At 50.3% G+C, this 27,428-nt stretch overlaps 1 protein-coding gene across 4 annotated transcripts; it reads right to left on the bottom strand.

The window, feature by feature from the left end:
* Window positions 1–1,129: 1,129 nt before the first annotated feature.
* CPTP (ceramide-1-phosphate transfer protein) lies at window positions 1,130–27,428 on the bottom strand. Of its 4 annotated transcripts, XM_027855372.1 has the most exons (9): window positions 27,307–27,428; window positions 26,600–26,642; window positions 26,424–26,498; window positions 24,941–25,075; window positions 9,771–10,071; window positions 8,426–9,211; window positions 6,256–6,462; window positions 5,371–5,491; window positions 1,130–3,672 (listed from the first exon to the last, which is right to left on the bottom strand). In XM_027855372.1, exons 4-9 carry the CDS (start codon window positions 25,060–25,062, stop codon window positions 2,711–2,713), a joined length of 2,499 nt encoding a protein of 832 aa, XP_027711173.1. In that variant the 5' UTR covers window positions 25,063–25,075; window positions 26,424–26,498; window positions 26,600–26,642; window positions 27,307–27,428; the 3' UTR covers window positions 1,130–2,710. The 4 variants fall into 4 exon arrangements, with proteins under 4 accessions (XP_027711173.1, XP_027711171.1, XP_027711172.1 ...); XM_027855370.1 differs by having other exon boundaries at window positions 26,424–26,642; window positions 27,307–27,427; XM_027855371.1 differs by having other exon boundaries at window positions 26,424–26,642; window positions 27,292–27,307.

Raw genomic sequence — 27,428 nt, 5'->3', positions numbered from 1 at the left:
CCCCAGACCCTCACCTGGTCTCAGGTGCACCTTCCCCAGACCCTCACTTGGTCTCAGGTGCATCTTCCCCAGACCCTCACCTGGTCTCAGGTGTGCCCATCCCGAGGGGCCTTGGCTCATGTGGAATGCACCGCTTCCTGTCCAGTGTCTCTCGCTTCCACAGGATTCTGTTCTGTAGATATTGTATCAAAGCCTGAGTGTCTGTATAGTTAATGTATAGCTGCATCTGTGTAAATGCTGCTTCTGTGTAAATGCTATTTTAAACACTTAAAAAAAGAAGCTTTTAATTTTATGTGATTCTTTGGTCTCCTGTCTTTTCTTCCTTTTCCATTAGGCTGTTTGGGTCTGGGCTGTCACCTTTTCCAAACTCAGTTCTTGTTGTTCAGTCATTTCAGTCATGTCTGACTCTCTGTGACCCCATTTGGGGTATTCTCGGCAAAGATGCCTGAGTGGTTTGTCATTTCCTTCTCCAGCTCGTTTTACAGATGAGGAAACTGAGGCAAACAGGGTGAAGTGATTTGCCTAGGGTCACACAAAGATACCGGAGTGGTTTGTCATTTCCTTCTCCAGCTTGTTTTACAGATGAGGAAACAGGCAAACGGGGTGAAGTGACTTGCCCAGGGTCACACAGCTGGTAAGTGTCTTAGGCCACATTGGGACTCGGGTCTTCCTAACTCCAGGCCCAGTGCTCTAGTCAATGCAGCACCTAACTGTTCAGATGATTTCCAAACTGCTACCTCTTCCTGGGCTTCCTTTGTTCCCAGGTTGAGGAAAGCCACTGGGTCTTAGTAGTCAGCAGAATCACCGAAGCCTATAGTGCTATCCATGGTGCTGAAGGGTTTACTCTAATAATAGTAGCCAACCTATCACTTGAAGGTTTACAAGGTGCTTTGCAGATCTCACTTTTGACCAGGGAAAGTTGCTGTTCTATTGTCTTCTTTCCATGGTGCTCCCTTTCCTGCATCTGTGGCTGTATCTGCACTGGCTGGTTTCCAATCCTGTCTTATCAAAAAGAAAAAAAAATTCCAGGTGGTGCAGTGGATAGAGCTCTGGCCTTGGAGTCAGGAGGACCTGAGTTCAAATCTGGCTCCAGATACTTGACACTTACTAGCTGTGTGACCCTGGGCAAGTCACTTAACCCTGATTGCCTCACCAAAAAGCAAAAAAAGAAAAAAAAAGAAATTCCAATCCTGTCTTATCCCCATGCTGTCTCACATCAGCCCAAATCAGGGCTAAGGCTTGTGTGAGGTCAGAAATACATCTAGGGTAGGCCCTTCTCTGACCCTAGGTTTTCTGTTCATGAACCAAAGGGTTTGAGCTACCTAAGGTCTCCTCCTTCCTCCACACTTCCCAATTGCCTCCCTTCCCATTCTGGGGGAGGGGAAAAAGGATGGTAGAAGTGGTGGTCAGGCTAATCCTGGAGTAGACGATCCATAATTGGCCTCTGTCTGGCTCAGGCCAATGCCAGGATGAACCTGTCTTTCCTGAGCTCCTACCTACCAATAGGGATGAGGAAAGAGAGAGCAGAGCCTGGAGCTGACCTGGGGGTGGTAGTTTCAGTGTTCATGGAGGTAAGTCATATACAGCAAACCTGGCTGTAGGTGGACTTCCCAGAGCTATGTGGTGGAAAGATGGCTGAACCTAGCAACAAAGAACCTGGATTCAAATTGCACCTTTGTGGTGTATTAGCTGTGTGATCTTGGGCAAGTCACAACTTCTCTGGGTTTCAGTCAAATGAGGAAGTTGGACTAGATAATCTGTGATGGCCCTTCTAGGTCTCTGGGGCCTCAGATCTCTCCCCTGCCCTGCACTCCAGCCAAACTGGATTCAGCCCCACTTTCTTGTGTCATCTCAGCCTTCAGTGAAGCCTGCCCTATTTGAATACCTCCTCTCCCCATCAGTCAAAAGTAATCTCTTCCTCTCCTCACCCTTGAACCTGTGAAAACTGGGACTTCTTGTATCCAATCCTATTAAATTTCTCTGTGCCCGTGTCTTGACCTTTCCTTTACTAATAGATTGTGAGCTTTCTGAGGGCAGGACAAGAGTCTCCTTCATTTTTTTATATCTCTTAGTGCTCGGCAGTTAGCACTTAGCCATTGATCTTTGGGCTGACAGTAGGCCAAGTCAAGTTGATGACTCGATGGGCAGGACAATTCTTCTTGCCGGGAGCTGTCCAGCTTGGGGTGATCACTTGTTGGCCTGAGCTAGACTTAGTGGAGGGCCAAGGCTGGCTTCCTTCCCATTAGGGATTCTTTCCTATTTTGCAACACGGACCCCTTCTTAGAATGTCTTTAAATTCATAAAACAATCCATAGGATTAAAAAGGAAACCAATTGCATTGAAATACAGTTATCAAAAAAAATTTTTTTTAAACCACTTCATAGACCCCAGCTTTAGAGACTGCACAGAACTTGGAGGGGAGTGGTCACCGTAGGCTGGAATTAGGGGACACTCTAGTTTCATGGGGCCAGGTTTGAGGTAATGGAGAGGTCAGGACTACAGGACCCTGTGTTATTGGGGTTGGGATCACAAAGGCAGGATCATTATGGGACCATGGGGGATCTCAGGTTAGAGTCACTGTAGAGTTGGAGCCCTGCTGGAGCCATAGTCCTAGGTTTACTGAAAGTGAGTTACTGTGGGGTTGGGATCATGGGGTCTTAGATCAGAATCCTTGTGGACTTAGGGTCAACCAGGGCCTAGACCTCAGAAATCACTGGCTCTCTTTCTTGACTGCCTTCCCTTCCTGGTCTTCTCCTCTGTCCCACGGCCCCAGCTCCAGAAAGCTCTGGAAAAATTCTTGAGAGTTGAGATGTGACTCCCAGAGCAGCAGGTAGCACTTGGGCAGGTAGAAAGTGGCTAGGATCCCAACGGCACAGAGCAAGATGGCGGCCATTTGCATGGCTGGCTGGTAGAGCTTGTGCACATTGGCAAAGAGTGGGATGAAGGAGATCCAGGTGATGAAGTACACCAGCATGGCGAAGGTGATGCCCCTGGCCAGATTGTATCGCCCAGCCTGGCTCTGCACCATAAAGGTGCCCAGGAAACAGAGGAAGGCCAGCGCCACGTTAACTGTGTGCACCATGCCAAAGCTGAACCAGGAGCGGACCCGGCAATGCATGAGGGCCTCGCGGGGCAGTGCCTGCCAGTCAGTCATCATGAACTGGGGGAAAGCGAGCAGGTACCAGGTGCAGAGTGCCCCCTCCATGAGCAGCAGCAGAGCCACCAGCAGCCAGGCCCGGGGCCCGTGCAACCAGTTGCGAAGCCGCCCTGCCTGGCCTGGGAACTCTGATGCCAGGAAGATCTCGGCCGATTTGAGGAAGAGAGTGCTGAGGCAGCCAGTGAGTGGCAGGTGGAAGAGGGGCTGCTGAGCCAGGCAGCTGACCCTGCTGGGCCGGCCTGGGAACTGGAGGACACTGAGGCATACGAGGGTCAGGCAGCCCAGACCGAAGCAGCTGAGGTTGCCTCCTGAGGCCTGCACCACTGGGGAACCCCAGTGGTAGCAAAAGAGCCCCAGAGCCACCAGGCTCAGACCCACGGCCAGCACCAGCAGCAGAAGCAAAGCGATTACCACCGGCTCTCTCCACGCCAAGAATTTGATGGTGCGGGGAAAACATTGAGTGCTGAGATCAGGAGACCACTGGTGGTATTCGCAGACAGTGCAGGACGAGTTATCTGCAAAACAGCCCAGGGGCAGGAAGGGTGTGGGGCAGGTAGGCAGGCAAGCCTCAGAGACCCATTCCTCTCTCCCCCACTCATTTCCTGGGCTCAGCATGTCAATCATTGGGCTCCTGTTCCTTCAGGCCACAGATAACTGAGAGGGGGTACAGAGAAGGGACCGAGCGCCAGGTCCCTAGAACCTCTGTCTCTGAAACCTAGCCGACGGTGCCATCCCTCCCAGAATCATCGGATCTCAGCCCTGCAAGGGATCTCTCCAGACCTTGGTGAGATCTCCGTAATATCCCCCAGGGGTCATCTGATCTCTGCTGGAGGCCCGACACCTCTGGTGACAGCCCACTGCAAATCTGGACAGCTCTTAACCATTAGCAACAGTGTGGTGGAGTAACAGAGCACTGGACAATGACTGAGTCAGTCATTGGACCTGGATTCAAATCCTGCCTCAACCACGGTCAGCAAGCACTTATTAAGTGCTTACCGTGTGCCAACACATAGTACATTAAGTACTGAGGACACCAAAAGGAGCTCATATTCTAATGGGGGAGAAAACATAAAACAAATCATGTACCAAATATGGTATATGTGGGCTAAATTGGAGGGCATTTCCAAGGGAAGTTGTGCCAGCATTAATGGGGGCCAGAAGAGCTTTGGTTTCTTCCTCTGGAAAAGGAGAAAATTGGATTCATGGGGCCCCCAAGGCCCTGTGATTATAGAAGCTTGGTTGTTGGTGTGTGGTGCATAGAGTGCTGAACTCAGAAGACCTGAGTTCGAATCTGGCCTCAGATGCTTACTAGCTGTGCGACCCTGGGCAAGTCACTTAGCCCTGTTTGCCTCAGTTCCCTCATCTGTAAAATAGGGATCATAAAGACATCGACCTCCCGAGGTGGTTGTGAGGATCAAATGAGATATTTGTAATGTACTTAGCACAATGCCGGGCATATAGTAGGCACTTAATAATTGCTTGTCTCGGGGCAACTAGGTGGCACAGTGGCTAGAGCACAGGCCCTGGAGTCAGGAGGACCTGAGTTCAAATCTAGCCTCAGACACTTACTGGCTGTGTGACTCTGGGCAAATCATTTAACCCCGATTGCCTCAAAGAAATAAAATACATGCAAGAATCACTTGTTTCCTTCCTTTTTTCCCCTTGCTGTGATCAAATGAACTGAAATTTGCCCCGTAACTTCTGCCCATTGCTTCTGATTCTAAGCCCTTGCGGCCCAGGCTGCAGCCAGAGGCTGGGCAGGAAGGGCTTTTAACACTAAGATGCTCCTTTGTTCTTCCCTCTTTCCATCTCCCCTCCCCTGCCCCTATCACCTCCTTGCATTTTATTCCAAGGGCAGCTAACTTGGGGGGCAGTTCTGTAGTAGTCTTAGAAATGGTACTATCTTGGGGTAGCTAGGTGGCGTAGTGGATAGAGCACCAGCCCTGGAGTCAGGAGGACCTGAGTTCAAATCCAGCCTCAGGCAACTGACACTTACTAGCTGTGTGACCCTGGGCAAGTCACTTAACCCCAATCGCCTCACTATAAAGCAAAATAAATTAATAAATTAATTCAAAAGAAATGGTGCTATCTCTTCTCAGAAGGGGCTGCAGTGAAGGCATGGGCCAGTGCTAGAAGGGTCTGAGTCACATTTGGGGGGATTTCCTGAGTAGGTTCATTCTCAGAGGCCAAGGTGGGGCTGGGGCTGGGCTCACCTCGGTTCTGTCTGTAGGTTCCGGCTTTGCAGTCCAGACAGTCATAGCAGCAGGAGTGGAAACCTTTGACCCTCCTCACCTGGCCCTCCTCGCATTCTCGGGAACACCTGGACACGGGCTCCTGGGAAAGGTAGTGGGGGAAGGGGGAGAAATCATTGACCTGGCACAGCTAACCAGCCTGGATCCTGGACATTGCCAAGGTCCTGGGACCCCTTTCCCATTCCATGGCCACAAAGGAAGCAGCTTCATCCTTGATCCAGAAGGACTTCAGATTCGAGTCTTGGCTCAAGCTGTCAGCACTTTGGGTCTGCTCCTTAATGGCTCTGGGTCTCAGTTTCCCCATCAGTGATATGAGAGAATTACCCTGACAACTTCTGGGCTACATGGGGTAGAGGGGGTGGCAATGAGAGAGGCCCAGGAGGTATCTTTAGTACTGGGATCCCAGGTTGTCCCCTGACCCCTCCACAGATAGGCTGGCATATAATGATGACAGCTAGGGGGTGCCACACTGGACCTGGAGTCAGAAAGACTCATTCATCTTCCTAAGTTCAAATCCAGCCTCAGACCCTCACTAGCTGTGTGACCCTGGCAAGTCACTTCACCCTGTTTGCCTCAGTTTCCTCATCTGTCAAATGAACTGGAGAAGGAAATGGCAAACCACTGCAGTATCTTTGCCAAGAAAACTCCAAATGGGGTCATGAAGAGTCAGATACAACTGAAAAATAACCCAACAAACTCCTAATACTTGGCATAGTGCCTTGCTCCAGAGGACATGCTTCCATTTCCATGTGCACGTGATGGGATTGGCCTTGCACACGGAATCTTTTTCCTTCTTTCCATCCCTCCCTCCCTCCCTCCCTCCATCCACCCGGTTGCTCCCTATACCTCATTGCCTTGGCCATGCCAGCGGATCTGGGAGCGATTGAGCTCTAGGCCCTCTCGGAAGGAGCCCACAGTAAGGAGTTCCAACTTGGTGTTACTGTGCCAGACCCACAGCTTCAGGTCATAGGTCATGTTCACATTCCCACTGTTATCAAACTGCAGGGTGAGTGAGCGGGCGGAGAAGCGCAGGTCATACATCTTGCTCACGAGCTGTGGGGAGAAGGAGCGAGAATGCCCAGGCCAGGCTGGGTCAAGGAGAAAGGAGAAAGTCGGGGGTGGAGGCAGAGGGAAAGGCAGTAATAGGATCCTGGGCTGAGGAGGGCTCCAGTCACTCCCCATTATTGATGAATGAATGAATGAATGAATGAATGAATGAATGAATGAATGAAAAAGCATTAATCAAGCATTTACTACGGACCAGTCATTCATTAAACGAGACAGTGCACACTTTAAGGCACCCTATGGACCTGAGATGGAGAGCTAGAAGGGACCTTCAGGTCCAACCCCCTCATTTTACAGAGAAGGAAACTGAGGCCCAGGGATGTGATACTCAAAAGTAGTCAGGAGAAGAATGTGGATTAGAGCCCAAGAACGTGGACTTTGCAGTGAAAAGGAACCAAAGGATGTAGCTTTATTTTCAGATTCTTCCCCTCAAGGGAATGTGGTCAAGTTGTGGAGCTCTGAGACTCTATTTCCCTATCTGTAACCTGAGAGGGTAGGACCCTTTCAGCTCAAATCTCTGCTCCTATAATACTACTCTGATGCCTCATCATAGCTTGAATGTGACCCTGGGTTTCACAGGCTATCCCAGCAGAATGCAAATCCTGGCAGGTTTTATCATCCCAACAAAGCTTTGAATGCAGTACCTATAAAAGACTCAATCTGCTTCCTGAGGACCAGCCCCCTGAATATGGAGAGCCTCATCACCTGTCCTCATCTCCAAGAGGCTGACCACTTGAAGATGAACTCTTTGCCCAAGGAGCCCCATGAAGAGACACGAAGGGGCTGCTTGTCTGTACTCTTGGAGGGAATGCAGACATCAAGGAGATACCAAATCCAGTGGCATTTTACCACCATCACCGCCATCATTATTTGTCTAATATCTCTTTTCTTTTTCTTAGCTAGACTTCTTGAAAAAACTACACTTACTGCCTTCATTTCTTCTCCTTTCTCTCACTCCTTAACTTGCTTCTTTATCCAACTGAAACCGCTCTTCCCAAAGTTACCAGGGGTCTTTAAAGTGCTAGTTCCAATGGTCTTTCCTCTGTCCTCTCTTCTTGACCTCTCTGCTACATCGGACTCCATTCATCACCCTCTCCTCCTGAATATTCCCTCCTCTGGGTTTTTTGGCCACTCCTTTCTGGCTTCTCCTCCTACTTCTCTACCTCTCCTCAGTCTTTTTTGCTAGCTCATCATCATCCATATCACGCCCCCTAATCACTTTGCCACACCCCTTGGATACAGATTATTTATTGATTATGCACGATGGTTTATTCTTGCCATTTCTGCATCCGAGGCATCTCTTGCCTCCGTCCCTTTGCATGACCCCTACCTTCCTCCCGGCCCTGATCACCTCTCGCCTGGACCAGGGTGATGGCCTTGTTATCTGGCCTCCCTGCCTCTTGCTTCTTCCCTCTCCAATCCATCCTCTGCTCAGTTGCCAAAGTGATCTTTCTGACATGGAGGTCTGGCCATATCACTTCCTGTCCAAAAAATCCAGTGGCTCCCTAACACCACAGAGATCAAATATTAGACACCCGCTGGATACTCTTCCTTCACTTGCCCCCCACCTACCTTCCCAACCTCATGACACAGGGCTCCCCTTTACACTCTGGACATTCCAGCCAAACTGGCCGCCTTTGCTGCCTCTTGGACATGACATTACATCTCTGGCCTCTGGCCCTTTGCAAAGGCCATTCCCTATGCCTAATGTGCCTTCTCTCCTTATCTCCACTTTCTAGAACCCTCAGTTTCCTTCAAAACTTCTGCAGGAAGTCTTGCTGATCCCCACCAGCTGCCAGAGCCTCTCTCCTCCCAAGGACTTTGTATTTCTTTTGTATATTCACGCTGTCTTTCCCAGGAGAACTCAAGCTGCTTGAGAAGACTTGACTTTTTGTCCCTCTCCATCCCCTACTGGGCACATAGGTGGTGGCATCTCACCAGCCTTCCTTACCTCCCAGGGCCGAGTGCGGTTCTGAGAGGGGCATCCAGAGGCATTGCAGCCCAGGGAGAGGTGGAGAGCGTGAGCCACACTATACACGGCAGCATAGACAGAAAAAGGCTGGTAATGGTCCAGTCCAGATGCGATGTCCTTGTGGCTGATGTCATCACACTGTGGACACTGTGGCCCCACCACGTCATCGTCGGATTGCGGCGGGGCCTCTCCCAGGGTGTTACAGAAGGTCTGGTTGGCAGCCTGGGTCAGGCACTGGTTAACATAGTCACTGAATTCGGGCAATGGAGAACTCTGCAGGAGGAATCCCAGGATGGTGCCCACCCCTTGGATGCCAGGCAGTCTGATGACCTGCTCAGACGCCAACCAGGCCTCACTGGCCACCCACACCTTGGGTGACACATTGGTTTGGATGCAGTACTGGAAGAGGTTGCGGGCAGCTGCCTCGGAGGAGAACAGGACCACTACCTGGACGATACTCTGGTTAATCTGCCGCAGGATAGACTCCACCTTGCCCAGATCCCGGGATTCCTGGACCCTGGGCAGCGGCAGGGTGCCTTCGTGGGCGATGCAGATGCTCCGGTTGTTGGCGAGGGTGGAGAAGATGCTGAGGCCCTGGCGCCCATACTCATCATCACTGCCCACAGCTGCCACCCAATTCCAGTTAAACAGACTCAGCAGGTCCACTATGGCCTGTAGCTGCACCCGGTCACTAGGGATGGTCCGAAAGAATGATGGGAACAATTCACGGTTGCTCAGCCGGTCACTGCTGGCCCCGTAGCTGACCTATAGGAAGAAAGGCTGTGCTGGGAGGGTGCCTGATGTCCCTCAGCCAGGGCCCTTTAGGAGAGTGGAGGTCCACTGGGGGGATGAAACTCTCAGGGAGGAGGTGGGGAGCCTCAGTGAGGGCCTGGGCTCAGCAAGTGGGGACAGGGGTCTCAGTGAGGGGAGGAGGATGGGGGCACAATGAGGACATGGAAATTTTCTGAGTGGGGTCAGGGACAAGAGCTCAGTGAAGGAAATGAAGGCTACTGTTCACTGACGGGAGGTGGGTGTCTCAACCTGTATAAACCCCAGGCTGTTTCCCAGCTATGCCCTCTGCCCCGCTTAGTTAGGTCTCAACATTCAAGCCACACAAGCTCAGGAGGGCAAAGCTGATGCCTGATGCCAAGCCTGTGTTTTGTTCCCAAGTCCAAGAGGGCTATTTCTCATGGCCCCCACCATGGTGTTCCATTGCAGAGGACAGAGGGGTGATCCATACCTAAGAGCAGGTTTGGGTCTGCAAGGAGCTGGGGAAGGAACTTAAGGGTCAGCAGCCCAGCCCTCCCTCCTGGGCTTCTGGTACCTGGGGCATCAGGAAGAAACCAAAGAGCTTGCCTGTCATGAGGGCAAGCTCGGAGGAGTGGGGGCCGATGACTGCCACCACGCGGGGCCAGTACCGGGTGTAGTTGCAGTAGGCACCGATGTCCCGGCTCCCAATTTGTGACATAAACAGGAGGCTGGGCTTCATGGTCACCATGGGCAGGGTGCACGTGTCATAGAGGTCATAGCCTAGGTGGATGCCAGGCAGCAGTGCTGACGAGTTGTTGATCTCTTCAATGGCCATCTTCATGGCCAACGCCCACAGCAGCCCCATTGCTGAGAACCTGCATTGGAGGAGGCCTCGTCCTGAGTCCCAGGATACCTCTCCCAGGGCTCCAGTCTTGGGAAATCACATGGGTTCCCCCATGGCCCTGACCTTGCTCCCCATTAATGCAGCACACAGCTCCTAGGGCTGCCCTCTTATTTAGCATGCAGATGCCCTGGGGATCTCTGCCCTTACCAGGTACAGAGATGCCCTGGAACCCCTTCTACCCCCACCCCCCACCTCAAGTTCCTTTAGGTCAGAGAATGTTTGTCAGTTAATAAATAGATTTTTTAAAGCACCTACTATGTGCCAGGCCCTGTGCTAAGCTCCGGAGATACAAAGAAAAGCAAGAAACAGTCCCTGCCCATAAGGAGCTCATAACCTAAAGGGGGAGACAACATTCAAACACACACGTGCTAACAAGCTAAATACAGGAGACAGAGGAAATAATCAGCCAAGGGAAGGTGCAGAATCACGAGGGCATGATTGGGAAAGGCTTCCTGCAGAAGGTGGGAATTTGGTTGGGACTTGAGAAGTCAGGGCAGCCAGGAGGTGGAGATGAGGAGGGAGAGTGTTCCAGCCACGGGGGACAATGCCCAGGGACAATGCCTGGAGGCGGGAGATGGAACGGGCAGAGGGCCAGCAGCACTCGATGGAAGAGCACACACATGGGGAGTAAGGCGTAAAGAAGACTGGAAAGGGAGGAAGGGGCAGGGTATGAAGGGCTTGGAATGTCTGACGGAGCACTTTGTATTTGCTCCTGGAGGCAGTAGGGAGCCACTGGGGTTTATTGAGTAGGGGGTGACGTGGTCGGATCTGCCCTTTAGGACAATTCCTTTGGTGGCTGAATGGAGGATGGGGTGGAGTGGGGAGCGAGCTGAGGCAGACAGACAGCTATTGCAATAGTCCAGGTGTGAGGGGATGAGGGTCTGCACCAGGGTGGGGGCAGTGTCAGAGGAGAGGAGGAGGCGTATTGGAGAGATGCTGCAGAGGGGAACTCTCCAGGGCTTGGCAGCAGCTTGGATGTGGGGGGTGAGAGAGAGTGGGGTCCCGGATGAGCCCTGGGTTGGGAGCCTGGAGGATGGGAGGAGAGTGCTGCCCTCTCCAGTAACAGGGAAGGTTGGGGTGGGGGGAGGGTGCCTGTCTTCCTGTCTCCTGCCTAGCACTTTTTGTATGTGTATGTGGGCGGGGGGCACAGATTAGTGACTGTATCTGGTAGGGCACTTCCTTAGCTGACAGAAATCAGAAGAATCTAGGCAGCTCAGGTCTTAGCGGAGAGATGCCTCAGGGCATTGAGAGGAGGTGAGGGGACTTGCCCAGGGTGACACAGCGGGTATGTCAGAGTTGGGACTTGAGCCCCCCCGCCCCGGCTTCAAAGCCAGCTCTCTATCTGTACTACCATGGCTCGGTGCTTATCAGGTGCTTAATAAATGATCATTGAACGAATGGGCTGTCTAGGATGTTCTAGGGCTGTGTATCTGGCACTCAGATCTCCTGCCTTCCTTATCTGGCTCCCAGACTCTCTGGGCTGCCTCATACCTGAACTGGTACCCTCCTTACCTGGGCTTACTGCTTTACCTGGCACCTGGACTCCTGGCTGCTCTACCTGGGAACTTCTGCCATCCCTCTTACCTGATGCATAGAAGCCCCTGCTCTTACCCTGCAGATACCCTCTGGGTCCCCCCTTCCCTGACAGCCTTCCCCCTTTACCTGCTCCACATTCCCTGGGGCTCGTCCTCTTCTCTGTCTCACAGACCCCCAGTCCTTCCCCACTTAGGAGTTCTCTCCATTTACCTGTCACAAAGACCTTTTGGGATTTCCTCCCCCCCCCTTACCTGGTATTTAGGCTTCCCCCTTTACTTGCCATACAGACCCTGGGGGGCTCCTTCCCTTACCTGGAATGGATTCTCTGGGGCTCCCCCATTTTCCTGTTATGGCCTCCCTTAGGCTTTTCCCCTTGTCTGGTGCACAGATTTCTGGTCTCCCCACTTTCACCAGCCCCCCTTTTACCCGGCACATCCTCCCTCCCACCATCTCAGCCTGTCCCCGCATACTTGGTACAGAGCACCCCCTTTGGCTGGGTCCTCTCCAGGACTCCATCTTCTTTGATTCCAAAGGGGAAGAGGCCCCCCAGGATGTAGTCCCCATTCAGCTTGAGCTGCCTGGAGAGGCACAGCTTGGCCTGGGCAGTGGAGCAGGCCAGACCCAGGCTCAGGCCCAGGCAGTGCAAGAAACCCCACATCGCAGAGGCAGGGTATGGGCAGCTTTTGTCCACAGCAGAAGGGAGGGCAGACTGACACCCTAAATAGACATGACCTGGAGCTGGGGGGTTGGGGAGCAGAAGGCCTGGACATTTGGTTAGCAAAACCCTCTCCCTCCCTGCTCACTGGTTCAGGAGCCACTAGGCAAATTGGCCGGGGGGGGCGGGTAGCAGTGGAGCCAGGGAGGATTTTAATAAAGTTGCTTTACATAGCCCCATCAATGGACAAATTTGCACACTCTCTCAGCCCAGACTGCCTAACCGGCCTCAGCATTAGGGCCTCCCTCAGTGGACTCTCCCAATGGACGCAGCTACGGGACCACAAATCCTGAACCACATTAGCTGACCAGAGACAATTCTGGACCTGTAGGCAGGAGACTTGTGAATTCTCTATTGACTTATGTACTTTCTTGTTCAGTCATTTCAGTCTTGCCCAACTCTTTGTGACCCCATTTGGGGTTTTCTTGGTGGAGATACTGGAGTGGTTTGCCATTTCCTTTTCCAGTTCATTTTACAGATGAGGAAACTGAGGCAAACAGGGTGAAGTGACTTGCCAGGGTCTCACAGCTAGGAAGTGTCTGAGGCCAGATTTGAATTCACCTGGCTCTCTGCCCATTATGGCACCTAGCTGCCCATTGATTTGTATATATAGGATCATAAATTTAGCTGCAGGAGATCTCAGAAGTTAACGAGTCCAGTTCCTATATTTTACAGAAGAAGAAACTGAGGACCAGAAAAGTGAGGGTATTTGCCCATGGTCACACTGGTAATCAGTGTCAAAGGCATGATTTGAACGCAGGACCTATGACTCCAGAGCTGGTTATCTTTCCACCTGTGCCAGCCATGCCTGAAACTCAGGTGGGGTTCAGTGATTGCTGAGGTCGCGTGGGGAGTGAGTGGTTAATTAAATCTCCCTGGTAGATTGTAAGCTCTGAGAAGGCAGAGACTGTTTCACTTCTGACTTTGGATCCTCGGGACCTAGTGTAGTGCCTGGAACATAGCAATGTGCTTCAGAATTGTTTGCTGAATTGAAAGGAAGTGGAGTTAAGGATCTCCCAAATGAAGATGAAGAAAGGAATGGGGGTGGAGGGATGACACAGAAGAAGCTTCATAAAGAAAGTTGCTGGAGGAATACATGCTTGGAAGAAATAGGGCTAGCCCATATGTTCTCTTGGCACCTACTCAGCAGGAGAACTTGAGAAAGCCCCCCTGGTCACTGGATACTGATAGGCATCACCTGAGAGGGGCTAGCGTGAATGACTTGCCATCTGCCTTAATGGAGGGAGGGGTTGAGGAGAACCCAGATCCACTGGGCCTTAGAGGCCCTCCAGGAAATCAGGACTTCTTAGCTGTTTTTGTACCCTAGACCCCTCAGAGAGGCTGGATCCCTAAGGACCCAACTCAGAATCATGTTTTTAAATACATAAAATGAAATACATAGGATTACAAAGGAAACGAATTATATTGAAATAGTTATCAAAAAAATGTTTAAGTTTAAAAGAAGTTGACAGACCCCAGGTTAAGAACCCCTAATCTAGACCAACCCCTTTCATTTTATAGATGGGGAAACTGAGGCCCAGAGACGCTGAGCTGCTCAGAACCCCTCCTTCTGCCAAGGTGGACCTGGAGCCTCTTCCTCTCACTAGGAGGAATATGGTGCAGCAGGCTGACACTCTCCCTCCCTCTCCGTGGTACAGGGTGGGGGACAGGCCATGCAAATGACCAAAGATCAACAGAAGGCAAATTCTGCCTTAATGACAGCAGCCTTATGCCAACAGACTGGGGGGTGCTGGGCTGGCTGCAGATGGTGGCCCTTGGAGGAGGGTAGATAGGGAGCCAGGGCATGAGGCAGAGATGTGGACAATGACAGGCAAGGGCCAAGGACAGGGGCGCCTGGACATTGCAGGAATAATGAGAGCTCAGTCTCAGCTGCTTGAGTTAAGGAATGATCCCGGAGGAAGCTGGCTCTCTCTCCAGGGGGTCTGTAAACAAAGGCTGATGGCCAATTGACCGGTGGGTTGCAGAGGGGATTCTTTGTCAGGTTTGTGGTATGAGATGCCAAGAGCGCTGGGTTTGAGTTGGAAGTCTAATTTTGACTGCTGCTTGCTACCTGGGTCGACCTTGGGCAAGTCACGGAAAATCTTTGAGCCTCGGTTTGCTCATCTGTAAAACGGACTTGGTGGTCCCCAAGGTCTCTTCCAGATCTACTTTTAGAGACCACCGAGGCCTCTTCCAACTCTGGGTGTGACTGAAGGAGAAACGGTATTGGAGGCAGAAAGCCCCCATCTTGGCATCACCTCCCCGGGTGACCTTAGCCAAGGCACTCCACCCTAGTTCCGTCCCTGTCAATGGGAAGGCTGGGTGGCATGACTTGAGAGTTGTAACATTCTGGGATTCTGTGAGCAGGTACAGCCCGGGTCCCCAGACTCAAGTCCCTGCTCCAGGGCGGCAGGGGAGGGAGCTGTTTCTGTGACATCTCAGGGCACTTCACCCAGAAACCATCCAGACTGGATTCCCTCTTGAGGCTAGTGAGGACCATGGCTGGGGAGTCTCAGTCATTGGCAGGTGGACCCCCCTGGCAGTTCATGGGTCACCTTCAGCCCATCCTCCCGAGATTTTCTGGACAACTCATGGGGTTTGGGTTACCTTGGGGGAGGCTCGCTCATAATTCCATCTTCACCATTCTGCAGAGATTTTAATAAGACAATTTTTACTTCCTCTAAGTGAAATATCCTCTCATCACAAACTCTCCTTCTGCTCCGTCACTACACCCTGATCCCTTAAGACCAGGTTCATGCCCTCCCCCGATCCCTTCCCCTTTATTAGGTGCCCAGGGCTCCAGAAGGGTGTGAGGGCTGGGCTCAGCTCTCCGGTGACCTTCTTCTCAAGGGGATTCGTGCTCTGTATGGAGTGGAGAGTTGTTAAAAAAAGAATTTCAAGTTGGGGCAGCTAGGTGGCGCAGTGGTAGAGCACCAGCCCTGAAGTCAGGAGGACCTGAGTTCAAATCCAGCCTCAGACACCAGCTATGTGACCCTGGGCAAGTCACTTAACCCCAATTGCTTCCCCCCAAAACAAAAAAACTCACTTGTTGATTGACTGACTCTGTGTGGTGCCTCACCCTACTCTTCTGGAATTCTCTTCCCCCCAATACTCCAAATGACTACTTTCAGAACCCCTTTCTACAAGACTTTATTCTCAGTCAGTGAAGTGAGTGCAGAGGAAAGAGCACTCCTCTGGGTACAAATCCTGTCCCTGCCACATACTGCCTATGTGACCTTGGGCAAGTCACTTAGTCTCCATGGGCCTCAGTTTCCTCATTTATAAAATTAAGAATTTGGACTAAGGCCCCTTCCTGCTCAAGAATCTAATCTGTTAAATTATTCCCCACTGAGGCTTATGCAAAGTATAGTTTTAAGTATTTGCTCTTTATATGGAGCTCACAAAAGACTGAAAAGTGATCATTTCTTTCTTATATTAATAATCAATTATTGAATTAGGACCAGGATTTTTTCAGAAACCTGCAGGTTGTTCAGTTTCTGAAGGACAATATTGATGGATGACACTGCTTCAATCCCCAGTTTTTGGATTCTGGTGGGGGACCCTACCCAACTAGAAAACCTTACAAAGAATTTGACCTAAGGTGAATTCTGGCCCACTGTGTTCCACTAAGCCAGGCTTGGGTAGAGGTGGACCCCCTTTTGTCTAGATGACCCTACTTGTGCAGAGATAAGTCTCTTTGTCCAATACTGAATGATCAGTCAAGTCTCCCAGCCCCTCATTAGAATAACCCTATCTCTCATTATAATATTCATTCTTCTCATTGTTAACCAATCAGAGATGACCGCTGCCCTCAGTAAAACCTACTCTTCCAAGGGCATATGAGCATTGAGTGGGTTCCATGAGGGGTCTTTGGCATTCAAGAGTTCCATTGACCCCTTTTATTAATTATCTGCTAGTATGATTAACAAAATGATTAATTACTGAGAAACCAAGTCTCTTGAACTTTTTATGTGCCACAAAAGCTTTAAAGGGACCCAAAGAGAATTCCCAAAGGAAGAGTTTTGGACACAAGACAGGGTTTTCCTGGTGTCCAAGCTCTGTCTTACTCTACCTGTCATGAGGCCATGGCTCAAGGTCAATACTCAATTACTGCAGTGCAAAGAGTTACTAGTGTAGGGTATGGGACTATTAGGGAAGCTGGGTGACCTGGTAGATAGCACATTAGGCCTGGAGTAGGAAGATCCAAGTTTGAGTGTGACCTCAGACACTTTCTACCTGTGTCCAAGAGTCCTTGTGAAAGTCACTTCACCTCTATCTGCTTCAGTGTCACCAAATGTAAAATGGAGATAATAATATAGCAACTATCTCTCAGGGTTGTTGTGTAGATTACATAAGATAATATTTATAAAGCTCTTACCACAGTGTCTGGCACATAGCAGGTGCTGTGGCAATTTAAAAGGCTTGAGAAACATGGTTTCTCGGTAATTTAATCATTTTATCAATAAGGCCAGCATGTTATTAACAAAAGGATGGTCATTTGGCTGGCTCTCTTAGACCAAAGACAATCATGGTGGAGGGTTCAGGGTTTATGTGTTCTTTTGAAAGAGGAGTGGCAATCAACTCTGATTGGCTAACACAATGGGAGGTGGGCTATATTAGAATGAGGGGCTAAGAGTGCCATCACTATCACCCTTGGACAGAGAGTTTTATCTCTATAGACCACTCCCAACTTTGGGCAATCTAATCAAAGAATGTATCCCCACCCAAGTTTGAGTAGAACACAATGGGCCTCCTCACCTTAGATTAAATTCCTTGTAAAGTTGGGTGGGGTCTGGCCAAGACTGAGTAGAGTTAATTCAAACTCCTTATTAGTACTGTCCTTTGAGAGACTGAACTTTTTACTCTCTAAAATCAGGACTTTAGAAGGGGAGAACCCTGGATCTCCCCCAAATTATTGGTAATTAATAATAATTTCTCTCAGTACTATATAAATGCTTGTTCCCTTCCCCCCCATTTAATAGATAAACTGTATGTACATACTGTATATGATATATACACACACACACACATGCTCTAATTTTACACATGAGGAAGCTGAGGACCATGAGGACCAGTGATTTGCCAAAGATCTCACAGATCTACACCCTCTGCTGATCTCCAAGCTCACATCTCCAACGGTCTTTCAGACATCTCATACCGGATGTCCAGTAGTCATCTTAAATTTAACACATCCAAAATAGAACTCATTCCCTTTCCCACCAAAAACCTCCCCTCCTCCTACCTTCTCTATTAAAGGTAACACTATCCTCCCGGGCTCCCAACCCATGTCCTTACTGTCTCTCACCTCCCACATCCAACATGGAGCCAAGGTCTGTCCATTTCACCTCCACAGCATCTCTCGTAGATTTCACTTCTACAGTATCTCTTGTAGATTTCACCTCTACAGCATCTCCCTAATACATCCCCTTCGGTCCTCTGACACTGCCTCCACCCCGGTCCAGGCCCTCCTAACCTCATACCTGGACTATTACAGTGGCTGATGGGGGGATCTGCCTGCCTCAGGTTTCTCCCCAGGCCAGTCCATCTTTCATTCAGTCACCACAGTGATTAGAAAACCACAAATTAACATTAGTTATGTGGTATTTTATTTAACTTGTTAAACATTTCCCAATTACATTTTAATCTGGTTGTGGCCTCACATCATAATGGTAAGAGTTCTGGTCCTAGATTCAGGAACCTGTGTAAGTCTCTTTCTCTCCTGTGCCTCAGGAAGAGGAGGAGGGCTGTGGTCCCTTCTAGCTGCAGATGTAGGAGAGAATCAAATGAGGTCATGACGCTTCCTGTAAGTGTGATTTCCTGATGGCTAGCAAATATTCTATTTATTTTCCAGCTTCTGGGTATCCATTCCATTCATCTCTCCTCCTAGTCTCAATCCCCTGTTGGGTCTGCTCTTTCATGAGCTGTGGGAGGTATGCTTGTGAGAAGTAAGGCCACACTGACCGGGGACACTTCTGACCAAGACCCAGCCAGGAGGAGCATCAGCCAAAGACCCAAGGTGCAAGATGAAGGAACAGCGGGGACAAGTAATGCTCCTGAGAAAGCATTCCTGCTGGTTTGGCTTGGGTAGTGTGGGTGCCCATAGGGGGCATTATTAGCCTAATAGGAAATAGCAGGGCAGGAGAGATGGGTGGCAGGCAGTGTCCGGGAGGGCTGGAAAGCCCCTCGGGCTCCAAGATCTAGAAACAGAGGTTAAAAGTTGCCCATCACCCAGAGATGACTTCACTTCTCCTTTCTTCATAGGGCAGGCCAGGCTCTTGCCACCCCAATGGCTTGTTCCAAACACGCTACCTTGTTGCCCGATTTGGGGCACTGTGTGGGACCCTGGGGTGGCTGGGAGGATCCCACATCCTGCCAGGGAGGAGAAAGAATGGAATGTTGGCCTTTGGATCACAGCCTCAGCCCCAATCCCAAAGCACTTTTCTTAACCTGTAACTGAAACAGTGCCTGGACTGGAGGATGGTTGGATGAGCCACTTAACTGGTTGGGAGCTCCCAGAGCTTTGGGACCCCCAGGCTACAGAGTCGATAAGGAGTTAGTGATTGAGAGCACCCAGGGTCTTTGATACTAAATGTGTATTCTGTGAGGTGGTGACCTAGGGAGGGACGAGTCCATTCACACCTCTGGAGTTCAGGGTTCAATTTTGGGCATCGCCCTGTAGGAAGGACATTGATAAGCCAAGGGCTCTTGAGGAGAGCTACCAGGATGCTGGCGGGCTTTGAGTCCATTGCATAAAAGGCTCAGATGAAGGGACTGGGCCTATTAGGCCCAGAGAGAAGAAGGCTTCAGGATGAGGTGGAGATGGAGGTAGGACATGAGAACTGCCTTTGAGGATCTGAAAGGCTGTCATAGGGACAGGGGATTAATTAGGCTTTTTTTTGTTTGGCCCCAGACGGCAGAGCTAGAAACTGCAGCAGGTGGGAGCTGGGACTCCACTAGGGCTCCACAGATACCCAGGATAAATGTCTTGACAAGGAGAGCTGTCCCAGAGTGCAACGGGTTGCCTCGGAGATGGGAGGATCACTGATACATAGGTCTTCACAGACTGGATGATTTCCCACAACAGATTTTGTGGTAGAATTGATACAGGCTCTAAGGGTGACAAACCACTTCACAATCATTATCTTATCTGATCCTCCCAACAATCACTTGAGGCAGGTGCCATTATCATTCCCATTGTACAGATGAGTAAACTGTGGCTGAAGTAAAGTGACCTGCCTAGGGTCACACAGTTGGCAAGTACATAAGATAGGATTGGAACCTGGATCTTCCTGACCTCAAAGTTTTTTGTTCCCTGAACCCCTTTCAACAACAACCAAAAAAATGTGTTGTGACCTCCTAGGGTAATTTAATATACTAGTCATGATATTCTTTTAGATTTATTCATTAAGTGCTTACAATAACTACAATGGTAACTTTTGCCCCCAAAAGCTCATGATGGTTTCGAGTTGGCGCAGAAAAACTTATCATGCTTTGAAGCACATGCACATATCTGCAGTCAGAGGGAAAATATTTTGGTCACCTAATTAGGCAATTTTTTTACAACTGAAGGGCCCCTGACAGAATCCTTAGGTCCCAGAAGGCAATCACTGCTCTATTCCCTGTTATCTGCCGCCCTCTAGTGGAGAGTCTTTGAGGGTATGGGAGGGAGGGTCTCGAAGGCCTCCCAGAGCCTTGCTGACCTGATTGGCCCACAGCAAACAGCTCTCCTACAGGTTCAAACACTCAGTACACTACTATTCACCAAGCATGATTTATTTTAAATGCAAAAATAATCAAATATATTATGATTTCTCCCCCCAAGGAATGAAGCTACACAGTTCTGCTGTATACATGTCACAGAAAGGGGCAGATTCGTAGAAAGTGCATCTCCCAGGAAATGTGGAGTCATCAGCAATAGAAGACAAAGGGGAGTGATACCCAGGGCAACCCCCAAAGTCCTGTCCTTCACCTCCCTCACCCCAAGCTGTAGTGCAGGTCACAGACTTCAAGATCTGACCAGCCTCAGATCACCTGGTCCATACCATCAAATCTAATACCACTTGGGCAACAGGGGCAGGGGAGGCCCCTCTTATAATCCCCCTCCTCACCATCATAACAGGAGGCCTAACATTTCAATTTCTGGGGAGAGGGAGGGAATTGGGGCACAGGAGGATAGCATCACCTTCTCCCAACTCCCCAGCTCTCAGGAAACAGCTCACACAAAGGCCCCTCCCTCTCTGCCCAGGGCTGCTGCCACCCCCTCCAAAAGGCAGGGTCAGAGGACGGAAGCCGGTTTATCTGCTGGAAACCCTGTAGGTAATAGAGGAAAGGAGAGCAGCCGGGGGAGGCCAGATGGGGCAAAGATGGAGAAGTAAGACTGGAGAGCCATGCAAGATGAGGGAAAGATGGCTACTGTACCCCAGCTACTCTACCCCATATTCCAAACACCAGGTCAAGCAGCAGTCCTGGGAGTCTTACTGCATAAGCTAAGGGCCCACTACAGAAGCCACAAGTCAAATGAAGCCCTGTTTGAAAGCCAAGGTGGGAAACGTGGCCCTTGGGCCTTTCTGGGGGGTTTGCTTAGAGCAGCACATGCCCCTTTCAAGCAGCATTTTCAAATGTCTCTAAGAATGGGAGGTTGCCCATTTCTCTCACCTTTCAGAAGACACTCATTGTTGTTGTGGGGGGGGGGTGTTGTGGTCCCAGGAAGGTCATAGGCTCAGGGGTAACCATTACGTGTTTTCCAGAGGAAACCTCCTCTTGGGGAATGTGATCACCGGGAGGAGGCAATCTTGGGGAGAACCGCATAGGAATAGGTGTTTCGCTGAGGGATTTTTCTTAAGGATGACCCCTCAAAAGAGAAGAGCCCAGTCGGCATCTCCTGCTTTAAGCCTCTACCAGGGGAGCCAGCTGGCCATTAACGCTGCTGCTTCTGGGCTATCAGCTGCTGCTCAGTCCAGTCGCAGGCAGGATTTCAAGTAACAAACTGGCTGAGGGCCAGTCAGGAATGTCTCTCCGTGGCCAAGATGCAGAATCCACAGCATTTTTGTCAAAAAATCAGGAGATGGCCAAGGTCTCATGCCAGGGGGACATGTCTGACTTTCCAATATCATGTGCATGGCGAAGGCCACGCCCCCTGACCTGGTCTCTTCAGCTGATGGAACCATTGCCTGATTTTAGCTGGTCTGTTATTACTCACAGTAGCTGAACAGGACCCCGGCACCCACGGAGCAAAACACTGGCAAGGGTATAGAAGGCAACACTGTCTTTGGTGAGACACCAGAGATACACACCCGGCACTTTGGTTTAAAAACAAACAAACTCTTTAAAAGCCCCAGGGGGAAATCCCGTGTAGGTGGTGGCTTCCCTTGCTAGAGACCCATGAGCAGGAGGTGGTAACCTTTGCTAGCTGAACTAGATGGATACATGGAAATGATTTCCTTACAAGAGGCTGGAAAAGGAAATAAATTACTTTGCCCCTGAGATAAGTGATGACCCTGTGGTTTTACATTTCACTAAAGAACATTTTCAGAGACAAGGTTGACAAAGTAGTCAGAAATTAAAATGACAGATCCCCGGATTTGACTAGAAGACAGCCTCTTCTCTTATGCCCGACTCCCCATTTAAATATGAAAATGCTTCTTCTGGCAGGGGGGAAAGGAGTTGGAATCAGAATAGGTCGACGTGTAATCATACATATTTCTTATGTTTGCAGCCTGAGCACTGCAATATGATTCAAAATAAAAAGTTTTTTAAAAAACGATACCAAGTTTTTTTCTTTCTGCTTTTGATTAGGAGAGTGAGCTGTTCAGAGTAAGGGTAGAGTTCAGGGCAGAGTTGTCTGACTTCCCCGGAGGTAACATGATTTTACTTAAGATTATTTCTGACACTTCAGACAGTAGGCAGGTCAGGAGAAGCTGAAACCAGCAACCCTCAAGATGTAAATGTGGCCCTCTGGTTTCCAAGGATCGTCAATGATTCTCTGGTGCTCCCTGCAGAGCCGCGTGGCCCTCTAAATACCTATTCCCAGCCAAGTAAGTGACAACCAAGTCCAAACTTGGTGGAAGATGGGGGAAGAAGCCAAGGGAGCTCTGAGTGGGGCCTGAAGCATCAGGAAGTGCTGGATGACAGGTCTGGTTGCATCTTCTCTAGCTGGTATCTAAGGTAGGAGCGTCACCTTGGGTCCCAGCCTCCTGGCAGCTACGGAAGGTCCAGCAGGGTATGTTCCTCAAAGAGTTTTTGGGTGACCTGGTAGACCTGGCAGATGAAGGGCATGGCTTCATTGAGCATCTCCACAGCCTCCTCGGGGGTGCCCACATTCATGGTCTCTAGGAAGGCGCTGCGGCTGGGCAGCGTGCAGAAGGCCATGGTGACGGCTTTCCGGATGATCCAGGGGTGGTAGGAGGCCAGGGTGCTGTTGTAGGAGTCCGTGCAGAGGACTGAGGTCTTGCAGTCCTCCTGGCTAGTCCGGAGCCCCTCCAGGAACATCTGCAGCCAGTGCAGGGCCCTGTGCAGGCGGAGGATAGTGCGGCAGCCAGAGTCGGCGTGGTCAGAGCGCTTCTGGAAGTCCACCAGTTTGTTGTCCATCTCGTATTGCACCATGCCCTGAAGGCTGGAGTAATTTTCCTTCTGGTCACTGCTGCGGAACCTCTCCATGATCTGGATTTTGGTCATTACGTCCTTTGAGATGAAGGAGAAGATAGTGCCGAGCTTGTTCAGGAACCTACATTTTCAAGACCAAACAAAGTGTCATTGGGCGGGGGGAGCCTGCCGCGGCCATTCTCTGAAAGGGGGCCCCAGCTCCGCCCTCTGGGGAAAGATGCCACATCCTGGCCTGGTGGGAGTAATGAGGCCAAAGGTCTGATCCCAGGGGAATTTCCCCAGGGCAGATTGCGACAGAAACATGAATCAGCTGAAGCAATCAGGGAGGGTGTGGACTGAAGTGAAGCCGGCATTCTGGTTCTCAGGGGGAGGGTCACCACCACTAATAATGGGAAGGCCTAAGTTCTCCAGTAAAATGCTACTTGCATAATCAAAAGAGCATAGCCACCATGCAGCTGCTTCCCTTTCCCAGCGACTGCAGAGAGGGCCAGGTATAGCTCTGGTGGCCAAAGAGGGTATCGCTGGGATAACAGGGTGACATCTCCTCAGTGCAGATCCTGTACCAACCCTTGGTGCCCCAACCGTATCCCCCAGGTGGCTAATGTGCCAGGAGGGCATCTCCTGCTTCAAGCCTCTACCAGGGGAGCCAGCTGGCCATTAACGCTGCTGCTACTGGGCTATCAGCTGCTGCTCAGTCCAGTCGCAGGCAGGATTTCAAGTAATAACCTGGCTGAGGGCCAGCCAGGAATGTCTCTCCGTGGCCAAGATGCGGAATCCACAGCATTTTTGTCAAAAAATCAGGACATGGCCAAGGTCTCATGCCAGGGGGACATGTCTGACTTTCCAATATCATGTAGACCCGAGGGGCCAATGGGAGAATCCAGTCACTGGTGCCTGTAAAATGCTTGTAAGGAATGTGGACTTATGGAAGGTGAAACTGCTGTCTAGCAAAGCCTGCTCCACTCTGTGCGGCCCTGTGCCCACCCCATCACGCGCTGATTGACCCCTCACACCCTTATCCTAGATGCCTCCTCACACAATTCTCTTCCCATACATGGTGTCTGACACTCAGGCACAGCCCAGCCTCCCACAAGTTGTTGGACATTCATTTGCACTCTCCTCTTCACTCACACAAAAGGGAGAATAATAATAATGATGATAATGATAGCTCACATTTATATAACACTCTGTGCCAGGCACTGCACTGATCATCCCAACAACCCTGGGAGGTAGGTGCTATTACTATGCCCATTTTACAGATGAGGAAACAGAGGCAAACAGAGTTGCCCACGGCCACACGGCCACACTAAGAGTCTGAGGCTGGATTTGAACTCAAGTCTTCCTGATTCCAGGCCTGAAGTGCCATCTAGGAGCTCCCACCAGTGTGAGCTCTCCCTGGCACTCTGTTTTGTTTTGTTTTTGGTTAGGCAGTGGGGTTAAGTGACTTGCCCAGGGTCACACAGCTAGTAAGTGTCAAGTGTTTGGTCTGAGGCCAGATTTGAACTCAGGTCCTGTTGCCTTCAGGGCCGGTGCTCTATCTACTGCGCCACCTAGCTGCCCCTTTTGTTTTTTGTTTTGTTTTGAAATTTAACAGTTTTTTTTTAATTTTTAGGCAATTGGGGTTAAGTGACTTGCCCAGGGTCACACAGCTAATAAGTGTCAAGTGCTTGGTCTGAGGCCGGATTTGAACTCAGGTCCTCCTGCCTTCAGGGCTGGTGCTCTATCCACTGCACCACCCAGCTGTCCCTTTCGTTTTTTGTTTTGTTTTGAAATTTAACAGGTTTTTTTTGTTTTTTTTGCAATTGGGGTTAAGTGACTTGCCCAGGGTCACACAGCTAGTAAGTGTTATGTGTCTGAGGCCAGATTTGAACTCAGGTCCTCCTGCCTTCAGGGCCGGTGCTCTATCCACTGTGCCACCTAGCTGCCCCTCTCCCCGGCACTCTGGCCAAAGCCCTTGGGATCCACAGCATGGCCCCGGCACTCTCACCTGACAAGCCCTTTCCAGCCAGTGATGTAAGGGTCCATGAGGACCTCCTCCTTCTCGTTGAGACATTGCTTGAAACTGACCAGCACTAACTTCAGGTTAAATTCGGCCTGCTCATCAGCCATGGTCCGCCACAACCTGAAACACACAGAAGGTCCCCGAACAATCAGGGCGCGTGTGTCTGCGTCGGAGGACTGGTTGGAATGGCAGACCTGATGTAACGAGGCGTCTTTCTCAACACTGGCTCCTATTCACCCAAGTTGCTGCAGGCTAGAAGTGGCCTATCAAAGCAGAGTGGGGCTCCCAAGAGACCTTGGTAAACACAGCTGGCTCACTGAGTCTACAAACCTGCCAGGAGTCAGTGACTGGACAAGTCTGAGACGGGAGAGGCCAACCCGGAAGACGGGCCCTGCCCTGGAGTCTCCCGGGTACACTGGATTCTTTGGTAGCCCCATCTTTCCATCCTGGACCCAAGCCCAACCTCCCAGGCAGAGCAGGAGACAGAACAGAAATTATTCAGATGAGAAAAGGCAGGAAGGAGAGGAGGGAGGCTACCCTTCATGTTACAGCTATAAGCCTCCCACAGATCTAAGATCTGTTTGCAGTGCTCTAGGTTGTTAGCTGTGGGTGGCACCTATGTCCCCAGACCACGGGCTCTTTAAAGGAAGATCACATCTTATGCTTTTGTGTCTCCCTGTGCACCCAGCATGGTCCAGAACACAGACTTGGCATTCAGCATGACCCTCAATGGCTGCCAGCATGATCAAAATCAACAAGGGGGGATGGGAATAGATTTAGGAACGGGGATCGAAGAGTTGAGGATCCCAAGACTCGAAGATGACTGAGGGTGGCCAATGGAAGATCATGATTCTGGGAATTAGGACACCTCATTCCCTCTTGGTCGTTGACTCTGCATCTCAGTTCCTTTATTTGGAAAATGAAAGGGCTGGATAGGATGATCCACAAGGTCCCTTCCAACTCTGACATTCTATTATCTAAAGCCTCTTCCACCTCAGATGGTCTATCAGTCAATGACAGATCAATTTATTGTTTAAATAGCCTCATGCTTTCTTATGACTGAGAATGAAAACAGCAGCAAGCAGGAAAATGCTGTTGGACTTTTTAATGATCTTTGGCTCCACGGTCTCCTATGTAATACTGAGAAAAGAGGAAACTAAATGGTTTTGAGCAGGCTGAACAGCTGAGGATGGACGGGCCTGGCTCAGCTTCTGAAAGGTAAGGCCGATAGGCCCACCGGATATCACTAGTACTTTGCTATGTTTACACTTGCTGTAAACCATTTGTCAGAGCTTCAAGGTCAGGGATGAGGAACAGAGCAGAAAGAAGGAAGACAGCGGGGAGGAAGGGTGTAAGAACAGCCCAAGAAACAGAGGCTCTTAGAGAGCAGTGGTCCAGGGTTCGATTGTAAATATGCTGGCCCCCAGTTCCCATTCCACTTCATTTAGCATGTCTATTGAACACTTACCACAAGCAGAAATAAATTTCAGAGCAGCAGAGTCTGACTCAGCACAGAGCAAGCCAGAGAAGTTCCCTCTGTCCCCTGCATGGAAGGAAGCAGACCCAACCACAGTGATACAGCAGTGCCATACATAACAGGGTCAGATGGGGAAGGTCAAAAGGGAGGGGATCCCAGGGTCTTACTCCTGGTTCTTCTGTCACTGCCTTCAGGTCCTAAAGTCACATCCTTGAAAAGAAAACACAAGAGTTGCAGAATGTCAGGCCGGGACCCCTTCGCCCTGTTCAGGTGCATAAAACACCTACATTACAGAAGAAACCATACATGTATATAAACATAAATATTTATACGTATTTATTTATATTATATGTTATATTTATATTATATATTTAGAGTATGTATTATATATATTTATAAACATAATATATATCTATATACACTATATATAAAAATACACATTCAGCACAAGTACAACATAAATGCAGTTCTCAAGATGTTAAAGTTTACTAAGCCCCTCGATTTCAAAGTCAGGATAAAAGAGGATCGGGAGGTTGAGAAGGAGTCCATCTAGTCCCACACGCTCTGACAAATGAGGAAACTGAGGCCCAGAGAAGGCAGCGAGTCAAGCACGGGGTGGTCAGGGCAGGGACCGGAGCCCCGGATACCCGGGACCGTGACTCGGGGCCCAGGGCCCCTTCCCCCTCAGCGCTGGGGGAGCTGAGGGCGGGGACTCGTGACCTTTGACCCCCACACCCGGGGCTCTTGGTCTAGTCAAAGGCCAGGGTCTCTCCCCAGCACCCCTAACACCCGCCTACAGCTCCCCGACCCCGGGCATCCCAGAGCAGGCCCCGCCCCAGGCCCATCTCCCCGGCCTCACCTGCACCTTACTCACCTGACGTTTCCGCAAGACTGCATGTTCTTGGGGGCCTGTCCTCAATCTTCTCCAATCATCGCCAAGATCCGTTCCCAAGTCCCCGCCCCAGCTTGATTGACTGGGACAGAATCCAATGGAGA

The sequence above is a fragment of the Vombatus ursinus genome, unplaced genomic scaffold (genome assembly GCF_900497805.2).
Source record: "Vombatus ursinus unplaced genomic scaffold, bare-nosed wombat genome assembly UNPS02010822.1, whole genome shotgun sequence".
Taxonomy (NCBI): Eukaryota; Metazoa; Chordata; class Mammalia; order Diprotodontia; family Vombatidae; genus Vombatus; species Vombatus ursinus.
The sequence above is the reverse complement of the archived record's forward strand: the minus strand, read 5'-3'. Positions and strand labels throughout refer to the sequence as shown.

What these genes read in the sequence shown, in the direction of transcription:
- CPTP (XM_027855372.1), bottom strand. Translation starts at nt 25,062, where the DNA reads ATGGCTGATGAGCAGGCCGAATTTAACCTGAAGTTAGTGCTGGTCAGT. An exon ending in GTTTCTTCCTGATGCCCCAG is followed by an intron (nt 9,212 to 9,770) that starts GTACCAGAAGCC and finishes TTCTTCCTATAG; the next exon opens with GTCAGCTACGGGGCCAGCAG. An exon ending in AACCTACAGACAGAACCGAG is followed by an intron (nt 3,673 to 5,370) that starts GTGAGCCCAGCC and finishes GCTGTTTTGCAG; the next exon opens with ATAACTCGTCCTGCACTGTC.